We start from the raw sequence: 20,557 nt of genomic DNA, 5'->3' as shown, positions 1-20,557 counted from the left end.
CAATTTCACGATAATAACACTAACAGGTGACCAGGGCAGATCTAGTAGATAATAATAGCACTTACAGGTGACTGGGGTAAATCTAGCAGATAATAATAGCACTTACAGGTCACCACAGAAGATCTAGAAGATAATAATAGCACTTACAGGTGACCGGGCAGACCTAGCAGATAATAATAGCACTTACAGGTCACCACAGAAGATCTAGCAGATAATAATAGCACTTACAGGTGACCGGGGCAGATCAAGTAGATAATTACAGCGTTTACAGATGACCGGGGAAGATTTAGTAGATAATAATAGCACTTACAGATGACCGGTCAGCTCTAGTAGATAATAATAGCACTTACAGGTGACCGGAGCAGATCTAGTAGATAATAGTAGCACTTACAGGTCACCACAGAAGATCTAGCTGATAATAATAGCACTTACAGGTGACCGGGACAGATCTAGTAGATAATAACAGCACTTACATATGAAACCTAAGGGGAAAAAAAGAGTACACAGCGCAACATGGTGCAAGATAAACCTGGTGGATAAGGTAGAATAATTGCAAGGAGAGGTGATTGCTCTCACCTTTAAGGGTTGTACAAGTCAGGTACAACACTGATGTAAGCATATAAAGATTTAAAAACAGCTGCAGCTCCCCAATCCAGATGCCGGTAGCATGAAATGTGGTGCCGCAATTCGAATAATTGAAATGGAAGAAAATGTATGGATATACAGGAGAGCGCTACTGATAAGAAAACGATCATCAATTGTAGATTCCTTAATTTATTTGATATAGGCAACACGTTTCGACACAGGACATGTGTCTTCGTCATGCATTACCACTGCATCTATTGTGTACCCCTGATACTTAATTTTCCATTTTGCACATCTTACATGTATTGGCAGAATGATGAAGTGGTAATGCATCGGTAATGCATCATCACGGTGGCTCAGTGGTTAGCACTATTGCCTTGCAGCGCTGGGGTCCTGGGTTAAAATCCAACCAAGGACAAAATCTGCATAGAGTTTGTATGTTCTCTCCGTGTTTGCGTGGGTTTCCTCCGCGTTCTCCGGTTTCCTCCCACACCCCAAAAACATACCAATAGGGAATTTAGATTGTGAGCCCCAATGGGGACAGTAAAAAAGTTGACCTCTGTACAGCGCTGCGTAATATGTTTGCGCTATATAACTGAAATAAATCAGTTACTATGTTTATTTTTGGCTAATTAACATGTTCTGCATTAACATCTGTTTATATGATGATGTCACTGACAACTGCTCTCTCCATGAGCTCTGCTTTTGCGTTTTGTTGGGGCGGTTCTGGATTTGTGTAATCCTGTTTGGTTTTGTATATAAGATGTAATTTTGTACTGTTTGTTCTTCCTTGGCCTGAGGAAAACACATGACCTGTGTCGAAAACGCGTTGCCTATATCAAATAAATCAAGGAATCTACCATTGATAATCGTTTTCTTACCACTAGCGCTCTCCTGTATATCCATAAATTTTCTTCCATTTCAATTATTAGCACTTACAGATGACCGGGCAGATCTAGTAGATAATCATAACACTTAGAGGTGACCGGGGCAGATCTAGTAGATCAATACTTTCATGAACTAACGTGTGGTAAAGGTGGCATCCCATGGCAGTGCCACATGTAAACAGCACACAAGAAAATGACGAGAGCACACTGTGAACACTAATGCCACCTAAGCCACTATATATAAATAAATATGCATTACTGCTAAATCTACTTACAGTAGGGAGGTAGCTTATTATATTATATACATATATATATATATATATATATATTTATATATTTAGTGGCTTAGGTGGATATAGGTGTGCTATATAAATTCGCAGTCACAGGCGTTCTTGCACCTGTATACACGTTTTGTTTCATTTTGTTGGAATGTGCTATTCAAACTTTTGTGTTGTTTATGTGATTCATATATGTGGGGTTAGTGACTGCCTCCATTTTCCGCCCATTGTGCCCTGGGTGATTTTAATTAGTTTAATGCTGGTTCATAATATCCCCAAGAATATGTAGGTTAAGTCCCAGTTCTGGGTGTATGTGCAGCATAGGTTCCCACCTCATAGAGGTCGCCTTTTCGTGGCAGATGGGCTCACACAATTTGATCAAAGAACCTCCCTATTGGAAGTAGATTTAGCAGCAATGCATATTTATTTATATTTAGTGGCATAGGTGACATTAGTGTTCGCAGTGTGCTGTCGCCATTTTCTTGTGTGCTGTATGAATTTGCAGTCATTGGCGTTCTTGCACCTGTATACACATTTTGTTTAATTTTGTTGGAATGTGTTGTTCAAACTTTTGTGTTGTTTAAGTGTCACATGTAAAGTCACTGAGCTCTTTAGTAGAATCCATACTACTAGCAATGTTTGTCTTTGGAAATTGCATGGCTGTGTGCTTGATTTTTTTAACCTGTTTGAAATGAATGGAACTGAATCACCTGATCTCAAGAACTAGGCTGTGGGTCCACACAACTTTAGCCATATCGTTAATATATATTTTGCTGGAAAATGAACTCTCTCCAAACCACTGAGCATGATGCTTTGTGCACGGACAGGATTTATTTTTTCTTTCTACTTGTAAAACTTTGAGAATAAAGACCGACACAAATAACAAGCATTGGGCCAGTAATACCCTTGAGGTATGTGTTGGTAGTTTTTTGTAAACCTTTATTATTAAAAAAACATTCAAGATATACAATTACTTCATATAAATTTGAGAGTTCAAACTGAAAGAGGTTCTCCCCTTACAATTGTTTCCATTTTTGTATTATTACTATTATTATTATTATTATTATTATTATTTTAATGTGATAAGAATACCCATAAGGGAATGATAAGAGTAGTTTCTTGCCCTTTCTGTAGCTGCAGCTAAAAGTCAGTTGAATCTTGAGTTGGAGACCTGAGTAATTTGAGACAGACTGATTGATATGGACTTGCTGCCCGGCAACCTCATATAAAAAGCTGTAGCTGTTACACAAACATAAATCAAGTAAAGATGAGCAAATCAATTTTAAACTTATTGAATTTGGTCTAAATTTCCCATAAGTTTTGGATTCGGCTAAATTAAAAAATGTTGGCGTTCATGTCGCATTAATCGTGGCAAAATGGTGGCTACCATTTGACAGATTAGAAAAAGGATTACATGATAGTGAGCCGACTCCCCCATAAAGTCTTTAGCAGCCTTCCTAACACAGCCAATCATGAGGGGAATAGGTTAATGGCATCACTAATGCTGGCTTGGCGTTAAAGAGCTTCAAAGGAGTTGAATACAGTCCTAAAAGTCAGGCACGATTTTTCAGCGCTATTGGGGCATGAGTCAAATTTATTCGGACCGAATCAGATGGCCAAATTGATTGAATAGGATCCAAAATTAATTTTAGGAAACTCCCTAATTTCTAAAATCAAGTGTTTACCCTTAAATACCACTTTGGTATTTAAGGTTGAAAATTCTGTGCTGTTTAATTTCTGAATATATTTTTATAATGGTTAAGGCTCTGTATTTTTCTCATAGAGATCTCTAAATCCCCAGGTAGCCATAGTTGTAAATGATAACAGGATATCAATTTGCGGCCACAATTAGAATTACTATACTATTTTATACATTGAACTAAGTAGTAACACAGTATGCCATAAGCTACTAATCACCCTCTAGTGTTGACTACAAGCAGCCAGAATGTTATTATGTAAAGAGGCTCTGTCACCAGTTTTTAAAAAAACGTTTATTAGTAACAAAGTTATGACCATTTTAACATTTATGCAAATTTTTTGTAAATGCCCAACTGGGCGTTTTTTTTTTTACTTTAACCAAGTGGGCGTTGTAAAGAAAAGTATATGCTGCTGACCAACCAACGTCATACACTTCTCGTTATTCATGTCCAGCTTTAGTCACAGCACAGCGTGATCTCGTGAGATCACGCTGTGACGTAACTTCCTTCCACAGGAGCTTCACCGGAGCGACGGGAGAATGACCAGACATCACCTCCAGCTGCCTGCTGGCTGGAGGTGGTGTCTGGTCATTCTCCCGACGCTCCGAATAAGGAACTACAGTGCGCAGTAAGTGATGGCACAGCATGATCTTGAGAGATCACGCTGTGCTGTGAGTAAAGCTGGACATGAATCAAGAGAAGTGTATGACGCTGATTGGTCAGCATCATACACTTTTCTTTACAACGCCCTTTTACAAAAAAATTGCATAAATGTTAAAATGATCAGAACATTGTCACTAATAAACGTTTGTTTTTTTTTTAAAAATAAAAAATAACAGTAGTTATTTACAACACAGTGCCTATTAGATTAGGTAGGAGATAGGGAAGTATGAAAATGGTGACAGGGCCTCTTTAACTCTATACAGTTCCTTTGAAGGGGATTTTAAATTTTGTATCAGAAAAATAGAGTTCAGACTGCTATAAATATATATTAGAAAATTGATCAGCACAGAACGTTGGACATAAAAATGACATGATGACAAAAATTTGGAGATTCGTTTCAAAGTTGAATTAGTACAGACGTTTATGTCTCTTTTAAATAATAGAGTGGGCAGATTTGGTCCTCATGGGCGGTCTATAGCAGCCACACCCATTTGCAGTCCCTTCCATTCCACTATTGGACAAAAACTCAAGTCAACTGTTGCACTTTCTTTACCTCACATGTGTACATTTTTAAGTGCAAACCCCCCTTTCGGGTGCCCCTCTATCAACAGTTTTGGTCTCCGTACCCCCTCCATTATCCTACGCTATATTTATATATTTGTCTGTTAAAGTAGGCTAGTTGCTTGCAGTGGGCACCCCCTGCCAGGGCAATGCCACTTTGGTCTCTTGAATATGATTCCTGTTTGCCTGTTTGCGTGATCCTGATTTGATTCAATGGCACTGCTTTGGTATCTCACTACTTAGTATACATACTTGCCAAACTACCTGGAAAAAGGAAGGGCCTCTCTGATGAGCAGCCAAATGTCCTGGGTGCCCTGCATCCTCTTTACAACATACTCACCTCTCCCAGTTCCTGCAGTGCTCTTCACACCCGGTTGACGCTCAGATAACGTCCTGATGCTTGACAGCACCATGATATTGTCTGCGGAAATGAAGAGCACGTATGTATGTGCACATCTAGTCTTAGGTCTGTATTACTTTAGTGGGTCTGTATTTATTTTGGGGGTCTTGGGTCTCCATCTAGTGTTTAATTGGGGGGGCCTGATTTGGGTTTGTATATGTTTGCCGGTCTGATCTGGGGTCTGTATTAATTTAAGTGGTCTGGTCTGGGATCTGGATTTGTTTAGGGGGACTGGTTTCTATGAGTATAGGGGTTCTAGTCTGGGGTCTGTATTTATTTGGTGTCTGATAAAGAGGGTCACAACATGTACTATTTGTAAACTAAAATTCTGTAGGCTGGGAGCGAGTCCTATATACAGTCAGGTGCATAAGTATTTTGACAGCAATGAAAATTTACCATAAATCAATATTACAATAGAAAAAAAAACTTTGTAATATATCTTATTACAGAAAATTGCCTCTTTCTCCACTTATCAGAGATGGAGTCTGATAGGAGCCTGCAATAACTGATAACACGAAGCAATAGATTACACTCAACTGCATGGCACATATAAGCAAGATTGATTTGGTGGAGAACCTCTGTAAACAATTATGATGACATACAACATGTCTTGTTACGGCAATGACTGACCGCAGAGTCTATCTGCGAGAAATGGCACAGATCTCAAAGGGTTTGGGGGAGTTTGTAGCCCCCAGTGCAGGAGTAAGGTCCAGTTCCGCTCCAGGTTTAGACTGGAAAGTGAAATTTTGTAAGAGTGTTGTAAAGAACATAAATAGCTCCATTTTAGCCAAGGTCTCACCAGCACAGCTGCGTTTACCTATGAAGAAGAACAGAAAACATTGATAGAAGATCCGGGGTGACTAATAATTACTCTGTTCAAAACAACGATACCTGATGGACCCAATTATAAGTCAATGGTGTACATGCTATTCCAGTAGTTGCTTCTACATTGAAAGCCAAATAGCTTTGACCCTCATCATTAAAGATACTTTCTCAGTTTTTTCTAAGAGTGGAGATGACGACCGCACCCTCAAAGTCTCACCTACAGTATGTGGTGAATGACAAACAGTCTTCTGGCAGGAGGCCCATGGAGCCTACCTGTATGCTTAGGTCCCGGGCAATGGTTGTCTTTACGTACCTGAAAACCTCTCTAAGGAGACTTACTGTTATATCTGTGCTTGCAGTCAGTAATTTCCTGGTGGGTCATGACAACCGAATACCGGGAACAGTTCAAGCAAGCTGCTAGTACCACCAGCCAGAACATCCCGTGGATCTTCTGATCAACAAAGACTACATAGATGAGACTTTGATGGCCCAGTACTTGCCTCTAGTGTCTTTTTTAGTCATCTATCCTACATCGGTGCAGACATATTAAATGCTTGGAATAAAATAATGGTATGGCTTGAAATTTTGGTAAATCTTTCTACCCTGATTGTATCTACTTTGGAGAACATGTCAGTTTTAGAAATCTGGAAATAATACAAAATGTTGGAGTCTGACACATATACAGTATACTGGAATAAGAAAATGTGTCTTAGAAGAATCAGCCACTAGCTGCTACAATGTAGAAACCATACTGTCCTAGCAAACGCAGAGTATCAACACTTTTACGATGTGCTTTTATGAATGACTAGTTTTATAAGATGTGGTCATCTGGACTTTCATGATGTGACCCCCCTCCTAAGGAAAAGGAATTCATTATGAATATTACCTATTGAGAATGGTACGAAGGCTTCACTCTTTTTGAAATTTCCTTTTGAGTCAAGAAAGTGTTCTGGATAAAACTCTTCAGGCTTCTCAAAGTAAGTTTTATCTCTGAGTATGGAGTGCAGCAGTGGGATAACCATAGTGCCCTGGAAGGGAACAAACAGTTATTTGGTATACACTATATAACAAAAATATGCAATGCAAAATTTAGCCCATTTCCAATGGCCGTAATTTGACCACAGATTACGGGCGGCATTACAGCTGCTAGACCCAGACCCCTGGTGGTACATAGAACCCTGTTGTGATCTAAGATTAATTCAGTTGAACCCTTAGGGGTTCAGGTGTTGGAGTTGTAATATGGACCCTAATCAGTAATTGCTAATTGGTTGTCCAAAATGGGGCACACACTTAAAGTCGTTGACCTACAGTATATGGTCACATACAATAACAGGTCATGGATAAGTAAGAACCCAATTCTTTTAATATAGAATAGAAGCTTATTTAGATGGGGGAAAAAATGTAACCCACCACACGTTGCAATGTTTTTATCGTCAGGTAACATCATCAACTTCAGATTTTTTTTGCATTTCTTTTATAGTTATATCCACGAGAGCATACTGAAGCAAAAAATATAAAGGAAATACTGAAGCTGAGCCATACATTTCAGATTGCTGTTGGTTAGACGAGAACTTGTCTGCCAGCTATTCCTCCTGAACCCCATGCACATGCACGCTTGGCTCAGCGTTCTCAATAAGGAAAAGGAGTAAGGCCAAAGTCAGACTCTTCTGGCAGAGGCTTTTTCTTTGCAAAAAAATAATCGGGCATGTTGGAATTTTAACATGCCCGACCTTGAGATACACATTAGATGGTCGGCCAGTCTGAAATTGGCGGCGTTCAGCCGACAAACATCTAATGTGTATGGCCACCTTTATTCTTCTTCATTTTTGGATCCAGTTAGATTTTTGGTAAAAGAAAATGTATCAAAACTGCAGTGTGTAAAAGAGGTCCCTGGGTATGTACAAATAGAGGTTCAGTTACTTTTTGGATACTCCGGTATATTACCTCAGCGGCCAGATTTTAACACTGTAGTAAATGAGATGTTATAAAATCCCAATCACACTGTGCATTTTGTGGAGTTTTTCTGGGGCTTGTTGGGTGTTTTTTCCCCAATGACCTCAATGGGGAAACTGCAAGTAAAACTATACTTGTGTTCCCATTACAGTACTACAGCTCGATTTACCATAGAACATTTTCCTAGAACAACGACTACTCCTAAGAAAAACTGCAATTGTAGCAAAATCACAACAAAAACCACATGCACATACATGCTGTATCCCCGGCAATTTTTTTGGGAAAAATGGTTGCCACTTTTGAAGATGATGGAGCTGTTCGAATATTAGAGTCATTGCTAGACTTTTCTCCACGTGGGGCAAAATTTCAGTTTGCTGCCCTAGCCCTGTATCTAGATGTCCTAGGCAAAATAGAGTGGCTTATTGGCACTCCATATTGATGCCCAAGGCACATGACTCTCCAGACTCCACCCCTCAGCTACACCCCTGCTTGGAGGTATTCCATATATAGCTTTATTTCGTACCTTTGGAAGAAAATACCCTCTAAATGTGACATTTTCAGAAGTTGCATGTGGCACATTAGCTGGTACAATATCCCCATAGCGTTGAATTTCATGAATGACGGCGTCTGTATATGGCATTTGCTTTCTGTGCTGCATTTGAGATTGAGCAGATCCAATTACTCTATCAATTTCATTATGCACTTTTTCTGCCAGAGAAGGGATAAGATGTCACAAATTATAAATTTATCATAATGGGAGAATAAGGGGTCATGTACACAACCGGATTACAGCGGCAAACATCATCTCAGTTGTACAGAGCTGTAATACTGCGACAATCACCCCCATCTTATTCTTAAAAAACATGAACTGTTTTAACTTTCTATGTGGACCTAACAAGCTGTCTGCAAGGGTCACTTATCTACACATATTCGGTGGGGGGGGGGGTGGTATTGTAAAACTGTGGTGCCTTGCTCTGGGCTTTCCTAAATAAATATCCTGCAGACTGTCTGGAGACAGTTGGATTGTGATGAAGGAGGGTAGAACTGCATGGACTTTTTCACCTTTTGTTCATGGACCCTCCAGAAGATGTAGAATGTTGGTTGGAGGCTGGTAATTATTCACGCCACTACCCGCACATGGGCTTATCAGCAAGAGGGAGTTTTTTAATTGAAAAGCAGAGGCGGTTGAGGGTTGTAATAGTTTAGTGATGTGCTTCGGTAGGACCAGGATCTGATCCTGGAGCCAGGAGATACGGACTGGGGATCATTTTGGACAGGGGGAGCAGTCTGCTAGGTGTTGAAGTGCCCAGGACTATTGCTTATTAATTCTCTGACGTCGGATTACCGGATGGCATCCCCGGTTTCTTTTCATTGTTACTGTTGTGGTAGAACCTTGGGAGTTGGTGCTTGCCAATGTTTTGTGGAGTAGTTTGAGGATGCAATAAAGTTTGTTGGATAACTGACCCTTCTTCCATCCCTGTGCTAACCACTCCGTCACAAATACTGTATGGAACTATAGACTTCTATGGAGCTATACTGTACCTCAGTATGGGAGTTTTTTCTCGGATTTCCCTATGTTCCGTCAAATTCCGAAGAAAGGAGGTATTCTCCATAGGAAGCATTTCTTTCAACGGGAGAAATCTCTGTAATGTGGTTCTGCATAGAGGCTTTATACGGCGGCACATGAAGTGCTTATGGCTGTTTAGCACAGAGCCGCAGAGACTCCATATGCCTCCATACAGGCTCCATACACAATATTGCCATGTACATGAGCCCTTATGCAAACAAAATCCCTATGGGGCCATAGTTTTCTGCTTGCCTTCATGTCGCGATACTTCCAGTTGAGAATATGTTTGATGGAGAATGCCACAATTTTATTCTTCCAGACATGCATGGTATTCATATGAAGTAAATGTCTACATGTCTCTGAACAAAATAGGAGGCACAAGGGGTACAGTATAAGCCCATAGAATGCTATGGGCTCCGTATTAAGGTCTACAGGCTTGAGCATGAGGCCTTTCAGTAAAGCATCCTTCTCCTGCTGTAAAAGAATCAGTAGTACAATTCAGGAATGTCTTCAAGAAATAAAGAAAGCATAATACAATAAAAGTGGTATAATAATACTTACGTTGAATTTCTGGATATTTTATCATCAGCAGAAGACCCCATCTCAGTGTGGTTGAGGTGGTCTCCATACCAGCAGCGAAAAGGTTTACAACCAGTGCAGTTAAGTTTTCATCGTGGTAATACTCAGTGGATTCAGGCTTTCCCTAAACAGTGCAAAAGAACAAAATCCTATTAAATAGTTTAATAAACAATGTAATAATTTACACCCCAGTTTAAGTACAGGACTAGAAAAACATTGCGTTTTAAAAAAAAACGTGCCACATCTGTCTACAGATTGTGTGTGGTATTGCAGCTCAGCACCAATTACTTACATGGATCTAAGCTGCAATACCTGACATAACCCATGGACAAGTGTGGCGCTGTTTGTGGACAAAAGCAGATGTGTTTTTCTAATCTCATACAACCCCTTTAAAAATCTGATAAAACAAAACAGTCCTTTAAAACCCATATCTAATATCTACAGCTAATACATTTAATGCAATAAAAAATTGTTTACTAAAGTTGATAAAATTGGCAAAGATTAATCTTTTTCTCTGGTGGAGATTTTGATTTCTATTAGTAAATTTTAGGTTTGAAGCAGACGACCATTTTATGGCTTTGTACAATCTATGGGGCCAAACAGTATCTCCGTATGTCTCTGATATTATATTGTATTTCTTTTTTTGTTGGATTCCATAAGATTGCGACAAAATAAATAGTGGAATGATCTATCATGCTGTATTATAGAGGTTTTCTCTTCTAAAAACATAAGTTCTAGAGGAAAATACCCCAGTAGGCACCTTATGGCCGGATACGGCGCACGTACTAAGGAGCCACCGCCGTTCCATGTGACTCTGAACCGGTTCTGATCATTTGGAAGCCATTTAGATACCATAATAAATCATTTTCAGTCACAGTTGCTTAGCAACAAAAGGTGCGGCTCGTGGGTAGACAACTCGTGATGTCTGTGCACGTGGAGATCAGAAGTTGTCACTCACATATAAATACTTGTAAGGTACCCCCAGCACCACAGCTCCAGGGTGGAATCCGGCATCATGATGGGGGGCTTATTCTGATCGGATTGTCTGGATTAGATAATTATACTTGAGAACTGCATGTATTCATTAATCATTTTTAGGTTTAATTAATACGGATTGTTATAATGTTCAACGTACCTCTTGTTGCTTTGTAAGAAAGGCGTCAACAAGATTCCTCTGGTCATTTACATCCAATTCTTTCCTCTGTTTTGTAAATGTCGCTCTTATAAATTTCTGAAACTCTCTGATGTTCCCAAAAATTGTTTTGTGAGCTCCGGGCAGCCAGTCCATCAATGTCGGAAAACTGTTATACATCTGAATAAAACAAGTAACAAACACTAACATCAGAATTTCAAAATGTAATAGTAGATACTATTACAAGGTTTCACAGGGACTATAAGAGGGATGTCCTACTAGGCTATGAATGTTTGATCATTGTGGGTCCTACCTCCGGCACCCCTGCCGATCAACACAATGACAAGTGTCCTATTCACTTAAATAGGATGAGCAACAGTGTCAGACCCAACCATTTATCATTTAGAAATATTGAAATATAATAATACATTATTATTATTATTATTATTATTATTATTATTATTATCATTATTGTAATTATTACTATTATTATTATTTTGATTATTAGTATTATTATTCTCATTATTGTTATTATTATTATTATTATTATGCCTTCATAATTAAATATACTGTATATTTAGTGCATTGTGCAATCTATTGTACAGTCTTAAGTCAGTCAGTTACTTTTAATTGATTTTTTCTCTATCTGTCCAGTATATATCTTTTTAAGATTACCTTGCATTTATATGAACGTAAAGTAACAAAGTTAAGGGAATGCCTCATGTATTTGATTTTAGTTTAATTAATTTGATATACCCTGATTAACCATTACATTTATAAAACCTGCTAATATTGTGCTGCCAAAACAGAACTGACCAATCAAGGAATTGCCTCCAAAAAAACTCAGAACGTGTTCTGTGATATCTGGTTTCTGTTTAGGTAGGTGAAACGTGTCACATCCACATGAATGTCAGGATCCAAGGTTTCTTAGCAGAACATTGTCCAGATCATCACACTGCCTCCGCCGGCTTGTCTTCTTCCCATGCTGCATCCTAGGGACATATTTTCCCCAGGTAAGTGAGACACATGTACCCAGCCATCCACATGATGTAAAAGAAAATGTGATTCATAAGACCAGGCACATTCTTGCATTGCTCCATGGTTCAGTTCTGATGCTCACGTGCTCATTGTAGGCGTTTTCGGCGGCGGACAGGTCAATATGGCCACGTTGTCCTGTCTGCAGCTATGCTGCTCCATATACAGCTAGCTTCAATGCTCTGCATGTTCTGACACCTTTCTATCATAACCAGCAGTAACTATTTCAATAATTTGTGGTAGAGTAGCTCTTCTGTGGGATCGGACCAGACAGGCTAGCCTTAACTTCCCATCAATAATCCTTAGGCGCACATGATCCTGTTGACGATTCACGGATTGTCCTTCCTTGGACAACTTCATACCGGGAACATCCCCACAAGACCTGCTGTTTTGCAGATATTCTGACCCAATCTAGCCATTACAATTTATCCCATGTCAAAGTCCTATATTCCTATTGGCTGTGCAAGGTATTGCAGCATTGTCAAAATACCTTAAATACCTTGCCCAGCTACTATGAAAGTAATGGCGTGTTCAAGTACAAACAAAAATTAAATCAAAAGAGGGACTGATGGTGGTCGTGTGTCACTAGAGCTCCGCACCCCAACAGGAGTATTCAGCTATTATTAGCTATTTTCAGCCACTCACCTCGATTGCCTTCCACCGGAATTCCTCCTGCTTCTTCTCAGGGATCTTTTGATGGCGAAAGAGAACGCCAAAAAGTCTGGGATCGTGACCAGATTATCAGCTGCAGAAGGGGCGACTCCATTGCAGAGTGCACACACGGAGAAGGCCATGATGGTGCGGGACCCGCCTCATTCTCCTCAGTTGCAGGCATCCTCACCGGACCCGATACAAAGTTTGGATAAAGGTACCCCTTGTTTTCAGAGCCCAAGCCCTGCCTCAGATCTATTCGGGGATGAGTATTCCAATGCTTCCTCTGCAGAACCTCCAGAGCATATGTAAAGGGTTTGCCAGACACAGGTTCTGTGTCGACTCCCGGGGTTAATCAGCCTTCATCAGCTCCAAGGTCTGCTAGGGTGACACGATCTGTTACCACTCAGGCTTGCAAGCTGAGGAGAGGGAGAACCTATCACAGCCAGGCCTGACGGTTCTAGCTCCCGCCCTTGGTCTATTTATACCCTCACTTGCAGCATGTTCCTTGCCTGTGATTGTCTGGTTTCCTGGCTCTGCGATTCCTGCTATTTACCTGATTGACCGTTGTAACTTATTGACCCTGGCTTGCCTGACTATTCTCCTGCTCTGATTTTGCTACTACGTACTCTCCTGGTTTTATTCGGCTAGTTCACCACTGCCTGTTGCTCATGGTGTTTCCGTGGACAACTGCCCCTACTTCCCTCTTTGCTTCTGTGTGCCCTTGTCTTGTGTTGTCTGTCTTGTACTTACTGAGCCTAGGGACCGTCGCCCAGTTGTACACCGTCACTTAGGACGGGCCGTGCAAGTAGGCAGGAACTGAGTTGTGGGTAGATGAGGGCTCACCTGTCCGTCTCCCTACCCCTATTCATTACAGCAAGTTTTTTAATTACCCAGGCTGGACAGGAGATGTCTCCGCCATTATCCTTTCCGCAGATGCAAGCTGACACTGGGACATATTCGGGTGGCAAAGTTCTTATTGCACGCTTTTCACAACTCTTACAGCAAGAGCTGAAAAAACATGTGTGAAGATCACATCTGAACTTAAAGCTGATTTTCATAGCTGCGACATTCAGATCTTTGCCGATTTGGCTCCTCGTACGATCCAGAGGCGTCGTACATTAAAACCTCTCCTCCAAGTCCAGATTCGTCACGAGATTAGATATCGATGGGCCTTCCCTTTTTCGTCTTACATTCTCATATCGCAATCGGTCACACAACTTTGCTTCTCTCCGAGAAGGAGAAGCCATTATGGAACCCTTGGGTCTTCTTTCGAAAGATGGCACGCCCCACGCTGAGGAAATCACCACCTCCTGCTTCCCCATCTTCTAGAGCACGTCTTCAACCGTTCTGGAGCTCCATATCTTCGGCCCGACCCTCAGCTTTTATTACCTGAACTTGCAATTTCTTGATGTCATCCGGATGTACTCCTCATAGGATCCTGTGATTGGAACTTTCTGCACGATTTAGTTCCCTTTGATGCTTACTATTAAAGTTTGCTTTTAGATTGCTTTTGCATTTATTACTGTGGTGTTTGTTGATGTTGTCTTTCAGCTGTATAAGGGTTCAGTTAGTGAGAGCTGGCCCTTCTGTTGTGTGATGGACTGCCCATCTTGGGATCTTGAGAGATCCAACTCATATTGTATTGTTCTTGGGGTGGTGCTTTCTCAACATCCCTTATGGCCCTGTTCGAGCGGTGCTTCAAATCTTGCTATATGTACCAAAATAACATATGTTTATTGTCCTCTTTTACTTTTGCTTCTCCCCCCTTCTTTTCTGTCCGCTTCTTATGATGGTTGAGTGTCTTAGGTATTGTGCATTCTGCAAACATTTAGGTTATCGCTGACCCTCCGTCCTCCTTAACATTGTCACTCACAATGTTCAAGGCCTCAATTCACCGACTAAATGGCACCAAGCTTTCCAAACATATAAGTCCTTGCATTGTGATGTTGTGTTTTTACAAGAACTGAATTTCTCCACTAACTCATCCTAAATTTATGCATAATCATTATCCTTTGTATTAACTAGCGGTTGCTGCGGAAAAGAAGAGAGGAGTGGGCATATTTTCAAATGAAATCTTCCCTTCATACATCAAATTACAGTGGCAGATCCTGAGGGCAGGTATTGCGCATGAATGATACACTGCAGGACACTAAAGTCATGTTTATTTTTTATTACGCACCAAACGAGGGCCAAATAAGTTTTTCAATGCCATGATCAGACACTTACTTCCTCATCTCCTTGGTAAAGTGTTTTTGGGCGGAGATTCTAATGTCGCATTGGATCACCTCCTTGAAGAAACTATCACAGGTCCCTCCTCCATTTGCCCCCTCTCCCCCTAAATAGGGGTTGCAATTAGCCAAACTCTTATACTCCCATGATTTTGTAGATGCCTGGAGATCTGCCAATCTCTCCACCAGGGATTATACCTTTTATTCGCATGCCTATTCATCTTACTCTCGTATAGACCATCTATTCCTTCCATCTCAGCTCTTAAATTGTCTATTTCGTGCCAAAATACATCCCACTTCGAAGTCAGATCCTGACTTGGTGCCGTTTGCATTGTATTGCTTCTGGCTTAAACCTAGGTCTAGCTCATGGCGTTTGAATGAAACCCTCCTGACAAACCCCCAAATATTCCAAGAAATCACAACGGAACTTGAACAGTATTTCCAACTTAACTGTGTGACTGACACTTCTCCGGCAATTAACTGGGAGGCCCACAAAGCTAGCATAAGTGGGAAACTTATTCAGATTGCCTCGCGTCTAAAAAGAACTAGAGACCAAACTCTTAAAGATAAGGATGCTACTTACTTAGCTTTAGTTAGACAACAGAAGGTGGATACTAGCCTTGATTTGCGGTCTAAAATATAGGATGCCCGTACTGAATTTAACTTATGCCTTACGACTATCGCAGAACGTCACATTCGGTGGACACAATACCGATTTTTTTTGCCCAAAGTGACAAACCCGGCACCCTATTAGCTCACATACTTGCTCCATTGTATTGTAACTTTATGGTCCCTAAATTAAGGCTAGCGAACGGTAATCTCACGCAGCACCCTAAAGAAGTTCTCAATAGTTTCCTTTCATTCTATTCCTCCCTGTATAAATCCCCCCCCCCAGATAGATGAAGTGAAAGCTGAGACATTATTTAAGGATATCTCCTTGACCGTATTAACAGACCCTCACAGAGATAATATGGAGGCCCCTATATCGACTCAGGAAGTTCTGGCTGCGATCCCTCAAACCAGCTAAATATAGGCCAATATAATTAATTAATGTTGACCTGAAGATCCTCACTAAAATCTTGGCCACGAGTCTCAATGCTTTTCTAGAACAATACATTTACCCTGATCAGGTGGGTTTCGTTCCAAACAGACAAGCGGCTGATCAGACTAGAGGGATCATTGATCTTATATTCCTTGTTCGTTCACACTGGGATGGAAAGAGGAAGACGGGACACTATGCCTGTCACTGGATCTCCATAAGGCTTTTGATTCCCTGACCTGGGACTATTTATTTTTGTCCTGAGGCGTTGGGGGTTTGGAGATAAATTTATTACCCTTTTGAGAAGTCTATATTCGGCTCCATCTGCCCAGGTAATGATCAAGGGATTCTTCTCAGATCTTATATCCATAGCCCGGGAGACGAGACAGGGGTGCCTTCTATACCCTATCCTTTTTATATTGGCAATTGAGCCCCTGGCCCACCTGATCAGGATGAATAACAATATAAAAGGGGTTGAAGTGAGGGGTCAGACACATAAATGTGCACTTTATGTGGACAACATCTTACTGGTTTTGTCGCCCCCCCCCCCCCTTACGTCACTCCCGAATCTTTGTCACTAATTTTACAAAATCTCGGGATTGAAAGTCAACCATGACGAGTCTGAGGTTTTGAACATCAGCATTCCACATTCCATGGCCAAGTTGATACAATTGAACTTTGAGCTGAGATGGAGGGAAGACAAAATCTCATATCTGGGGTTCACCTTACTTCTTGCTATTCCACCATGTTTCGTACAAATTTCCTCCCTCTCAAACAAAAATTTAAAACATACCTGTTACACTGGGCTTTTATACCTCTTTCCCGATTCGGTAGGATAGCAACTGTTAAAATGACAGTTCATCCCAGAATCTTATACTTCTTCCGCAATTTACCAATAGATGTTCCTGCCCCCTATTTAAAGGACCTTCAAAGGCTTATATTGTCCTTCAGTTTGGGTCCTAAACGATGTAGAGTCCCACAAAGTACTCTATATGCTCCTAAAGTATCTGGGGGTTTGGGTTTACCGAACCTCACTAAATATTACTATGCTGCTCGTTTGACACCCTTAGTCTCACTCCACAGTATAAGTAACCAAACACGTTGGATTTCCATAGAGCAGGCAACTCCTAATGTTCCTGTAGACCAGTTGTTATGGCTGAAACCCAAGCATAGGCCACCTGTGTTATGTCCGCTCCTCTCTTCTTCCTTGGCGCTGTGGGATAAATTGAGTCACAGGTTCCGGCTCTGTTCTGTGCATACACCTGCAGCCAGATTATTTGCTAATCCTATTTTTGCTCCTGGAATGCAACCATGAGCGTTTCAATGGTAGCTGGATAATTTTTTTTTACCGAATTGGTCACTTTTATGATGGACTAGGCACAGTGGCGGATTAAGAAGACTATGGGCCCTGGGCTGTTACCCAAACTTGGGCCCCCCTTCTTCACCACCACCCTGCCGCGCCGTAACTATTGCTAACACTACCTAAACACTAGTACACAAAGTAGGCACATTATGCACAAAGTACACACAGTACACAAAGTACGCACATTATGCACAAAGTACGCACATTATGCACAAAGTACACACAGTACACAAAGTACGCACATTATGCACAAAGTACGCACATTATGCACAAAGTACGCACATTATGCACAAAGTACGCACATTATGCACAAAGTACACAAAGTAGGCACATTATGCACAAAGTACGCACAGTACACAAAGTACCACATTATGCACAAAGTACGCACATTATGCACAAAGTACACAAAGTAGGCACATTATGCACAAAGTACGCACATTATGCACAAAGTAGGCACATTATGCACAAAGTAGGCACATTATGCACAAAGTACGCACAGTACACAAAGTACCACATTATGCACAAAGTACGCACAAAGTACGCACAGTACACACATTATGCACAAAGTACGCACAGTACAAAGTACGCACAGTACGCAAAGTACACACATTATGCACAAAGTACACAAAGTAGGCACATTATACACAAAGTACGCACATTATACACAAAGTATGCATAGTACACAAAGTACACACGAGTATGCACATTATACACAAAGTACACCTTGTAAACACATGAATATGGACATTAAACATACATGAATATGGACATTAAACACACATGCACTTACCTTTTATGTCTTCACTGCAGCTCTTCTCCTGCTCACAGCACAGAGCCCGCCGACAGTCTCCCCTCCCCCATGTCCCGACAGCTAGCAGCAGAGGAGAGATGTTTAGAGCAGGAAGGGGGGCTGGAGGGGGAGCTTCTAAAGCAGCACAGACCACGGCTGCTAAGTAGAAGCGAAGCTCCCCTCGCCTGACAGGTGCGGTCCTGGCACCGGGGCTCCCTCCGGTGCTAGCGACGCCACTGGGTATGAGGGGGTTCGGGCGGTCATGGGCCCCCTGGGAGCCTTGGGCCCCCTAGGAGCCTTGGGCCCCGGGCGACCGCCCGAAACGCCCTAATGATAATCCGCCACTGACTAGGCATAAAACCCTGTCATTTTTACCAGTCCATCCACCACATGCTGGACTCTGAGATTTTTCGCTTTCACCAGATTTACCATTTTATGTCCTTATTTAAACCTACTTTGGTTCTGCAGAATACTTCAGTATTTGAGAATTTATGCTTGAATAATTCTAGTGGTCATCATCTCTCATCTAATATTTACTCATTTTTGGTTTCTCCGTCGGACAAGTTGTCATTTATGTCTATGTGGCAGAGGGACTTACACACATAATTTACTGTTAGGGAATGGCAAGATATGGCAGAAAGTACTAAGGAAATTTCTATTAACGCTTCGCTGGTCGAAGCCAATTATACAGTATTCTTACGATGGTACTTAGATCCCTCTAGACTGGCCAAAATGTTCCCCTCTACCTCATCTTATTGCTTCAGACACTGTGGATGTGTGGGAGACCCTCTACATATATGGTGGGGTTGCCCGAAGGTACGCCGGTTTTGGCAATTAATCTTTTATATTCTATATTCTATAACTTGAAACTGTCCCCGTTACAGGTATTACTTAATGGGACCATCCCTGGATTATCTAAAGCCTCTCATAAATTTGTATCCTTTCTTTTGCTGGCAGCCAAAATTGCTATAGCTACACCCTGGGAAAAGTCCTGTGATTCCTCTTCATCTGGTTAAGACTAAACTGAATTGGATTATGGTCAATGACCGTTTACACTGTATGGTCTCAGATAAGGAGGAGCTCTTTCTTCAAGTTTGGCAGCCATGGCTCAGATATCTTGGGACGATCTCTTAGGTTCATTTTGCCCAGAGGACACTTGAACCTCATTTTCTGGTCTTTCCCCCTCTTTTCCCACTTTCCCTCCCTGCCTTTTATTCGTTCCTTATTTTTTACTTTTTTGGCAATTCTTGGAATATATTTGTCTGTTATGATTCGATTTACGGGGACTGCCCCCGACTGTTATTTGCATTGTCTGATGTACAGCTTACCTTTTATTGTAAACCTTTAATAAAAATTATTGACACACAAAAATCAAGTCAATGTAAATAATAAAGCGCCGTTATACAAGCGCCGTAGCACCTTCAAACAGCTGATCAGCAGGGGTGCCGAGAGTCAGACCCCCACCGATCTAATATTGATAGCCTATCCCAATGATAGGCCATAATTTTAATATCCTGAATAACCCCTTTAATGGTATTACTGATTAATGTAAGTATTAATGTAGAACGGAAATTATATATATTTTTTATATTGTAGCTATTCATTTTTAAAAGCTTCCTTGGGGGGAGTGGCATATAAGAGACACATACTACCTTTCTGTATAGTTTGAATAGGCAGTGCAGCACTGTGGGTGCAGGGCAACTGCAATGAACGAAAGTTAATGGACAGAGAAATGTCAACAGAGTAATATAGTCTCCAGGAAGTGATGAAGCACAGCTCCCCCGAGGAGACCACAGAGCGACAGGGGAGCTGCGTACAGATCCCTATCTGTGTGCTTAATATGTAGTGTTATAATCTGGCCTTCTCTAGGCACTCATCAGTACAAACATCTGTCATATAGAGCTGTTACTGTATATGGCCTAGTATTCTTCAAACTTGTGTGGATGTTGGGCGTTTGTGACCACTTATTTTATCTCATAATTTGTTTAAGTAAACCATGAAAATCATCGATGAGTAATAACTTTCATGTTTATTGTGAAGCAATTCTCCCAATTTAAACTATTAATAAAACAAAAATTAATAAAATAATACAATTTTGACTTACCCTGATCCATGGGCTTCCCACGAGTCTGACATTTTCATTAATTAGACCAATAAGCCTCAATATAGTCGGATCCTCATAATCAAATCTATTACTGAGCAGTATGGAGACAATGATATTGGCAGCAGCCGCATTAATACAGGTCAAATTATCAAATGGCTTCCCTGAAAAAATGTAAGTTTTCTTTAATAAAAACAAACCATATTTCTATACATTTTTA

The 20,557-nt window shown here is 40.9% G+C and overlaps 1 protein-coding gene across 2 annotated transcripts in view; it reads right to left on the bottom strand.

Moving 5' to 3' along the window:
• Positions 1-2,672: 2,672 nt before the first annotated feature.
• Positions 2,673-20,557, bottom strand: part of LOC142759073 (cytochrome P450 2C14-like) — a 60,355-nt gene continuing 42,470 nt past the window's right edge. For both annotated transcript variants that reach the window (XM_075860921.1, XM_075860922.1), the window contains 6 exons: positions 20,341-20,501; positions 11,131-11,307; positions 9,978-10,119; positions 8,373-8,557; positions 6,783-6,924; positions 2,673-5,888 (listed from right to left, as the gene is read on the bottom strand). In XM_075860921.1, coding sequence (XP_075717036.1) covers positions 5,710-5,888; positions 6,783-6,924; positions 8,373-8,557; positions 9,978-10,119; positions 11,131-11,307; positions 20,341-20,501 — 986 coding nt within the window. In that variant the 3' untranslated portion in view covers positions 2,673-5,709. The remainder of the gene's footprint in view (positions 5,889-6,782; positions 6,925-8,372; positions 8,558-9,977; positions 10,120-11,130; positions 11,308-20,340; positions 20,502-20,557) is intronic.

This window comes from Rhinoderma darwinii, chromosome 4 (assembly GCF_050947455.1).
Source record: "Rhinoderma darwinii isolate aRhiDar2 chromosome 4, aRhiDar2.hap1, whole genome shotgun sequence".
Taxonomy (NCBI): domain Eukaryota; kingdom Metazoa; phylum Chordata; class Amphibia; order Anura; family Rhinodermatidae; genus Rhinoderma; species Rhinoderma darwinii.
The sequence above is the reverse complement of the archived record's forward strand: the minus strand, read 5'-3'. Positions and strand labels throughout refer to the sequence as shown.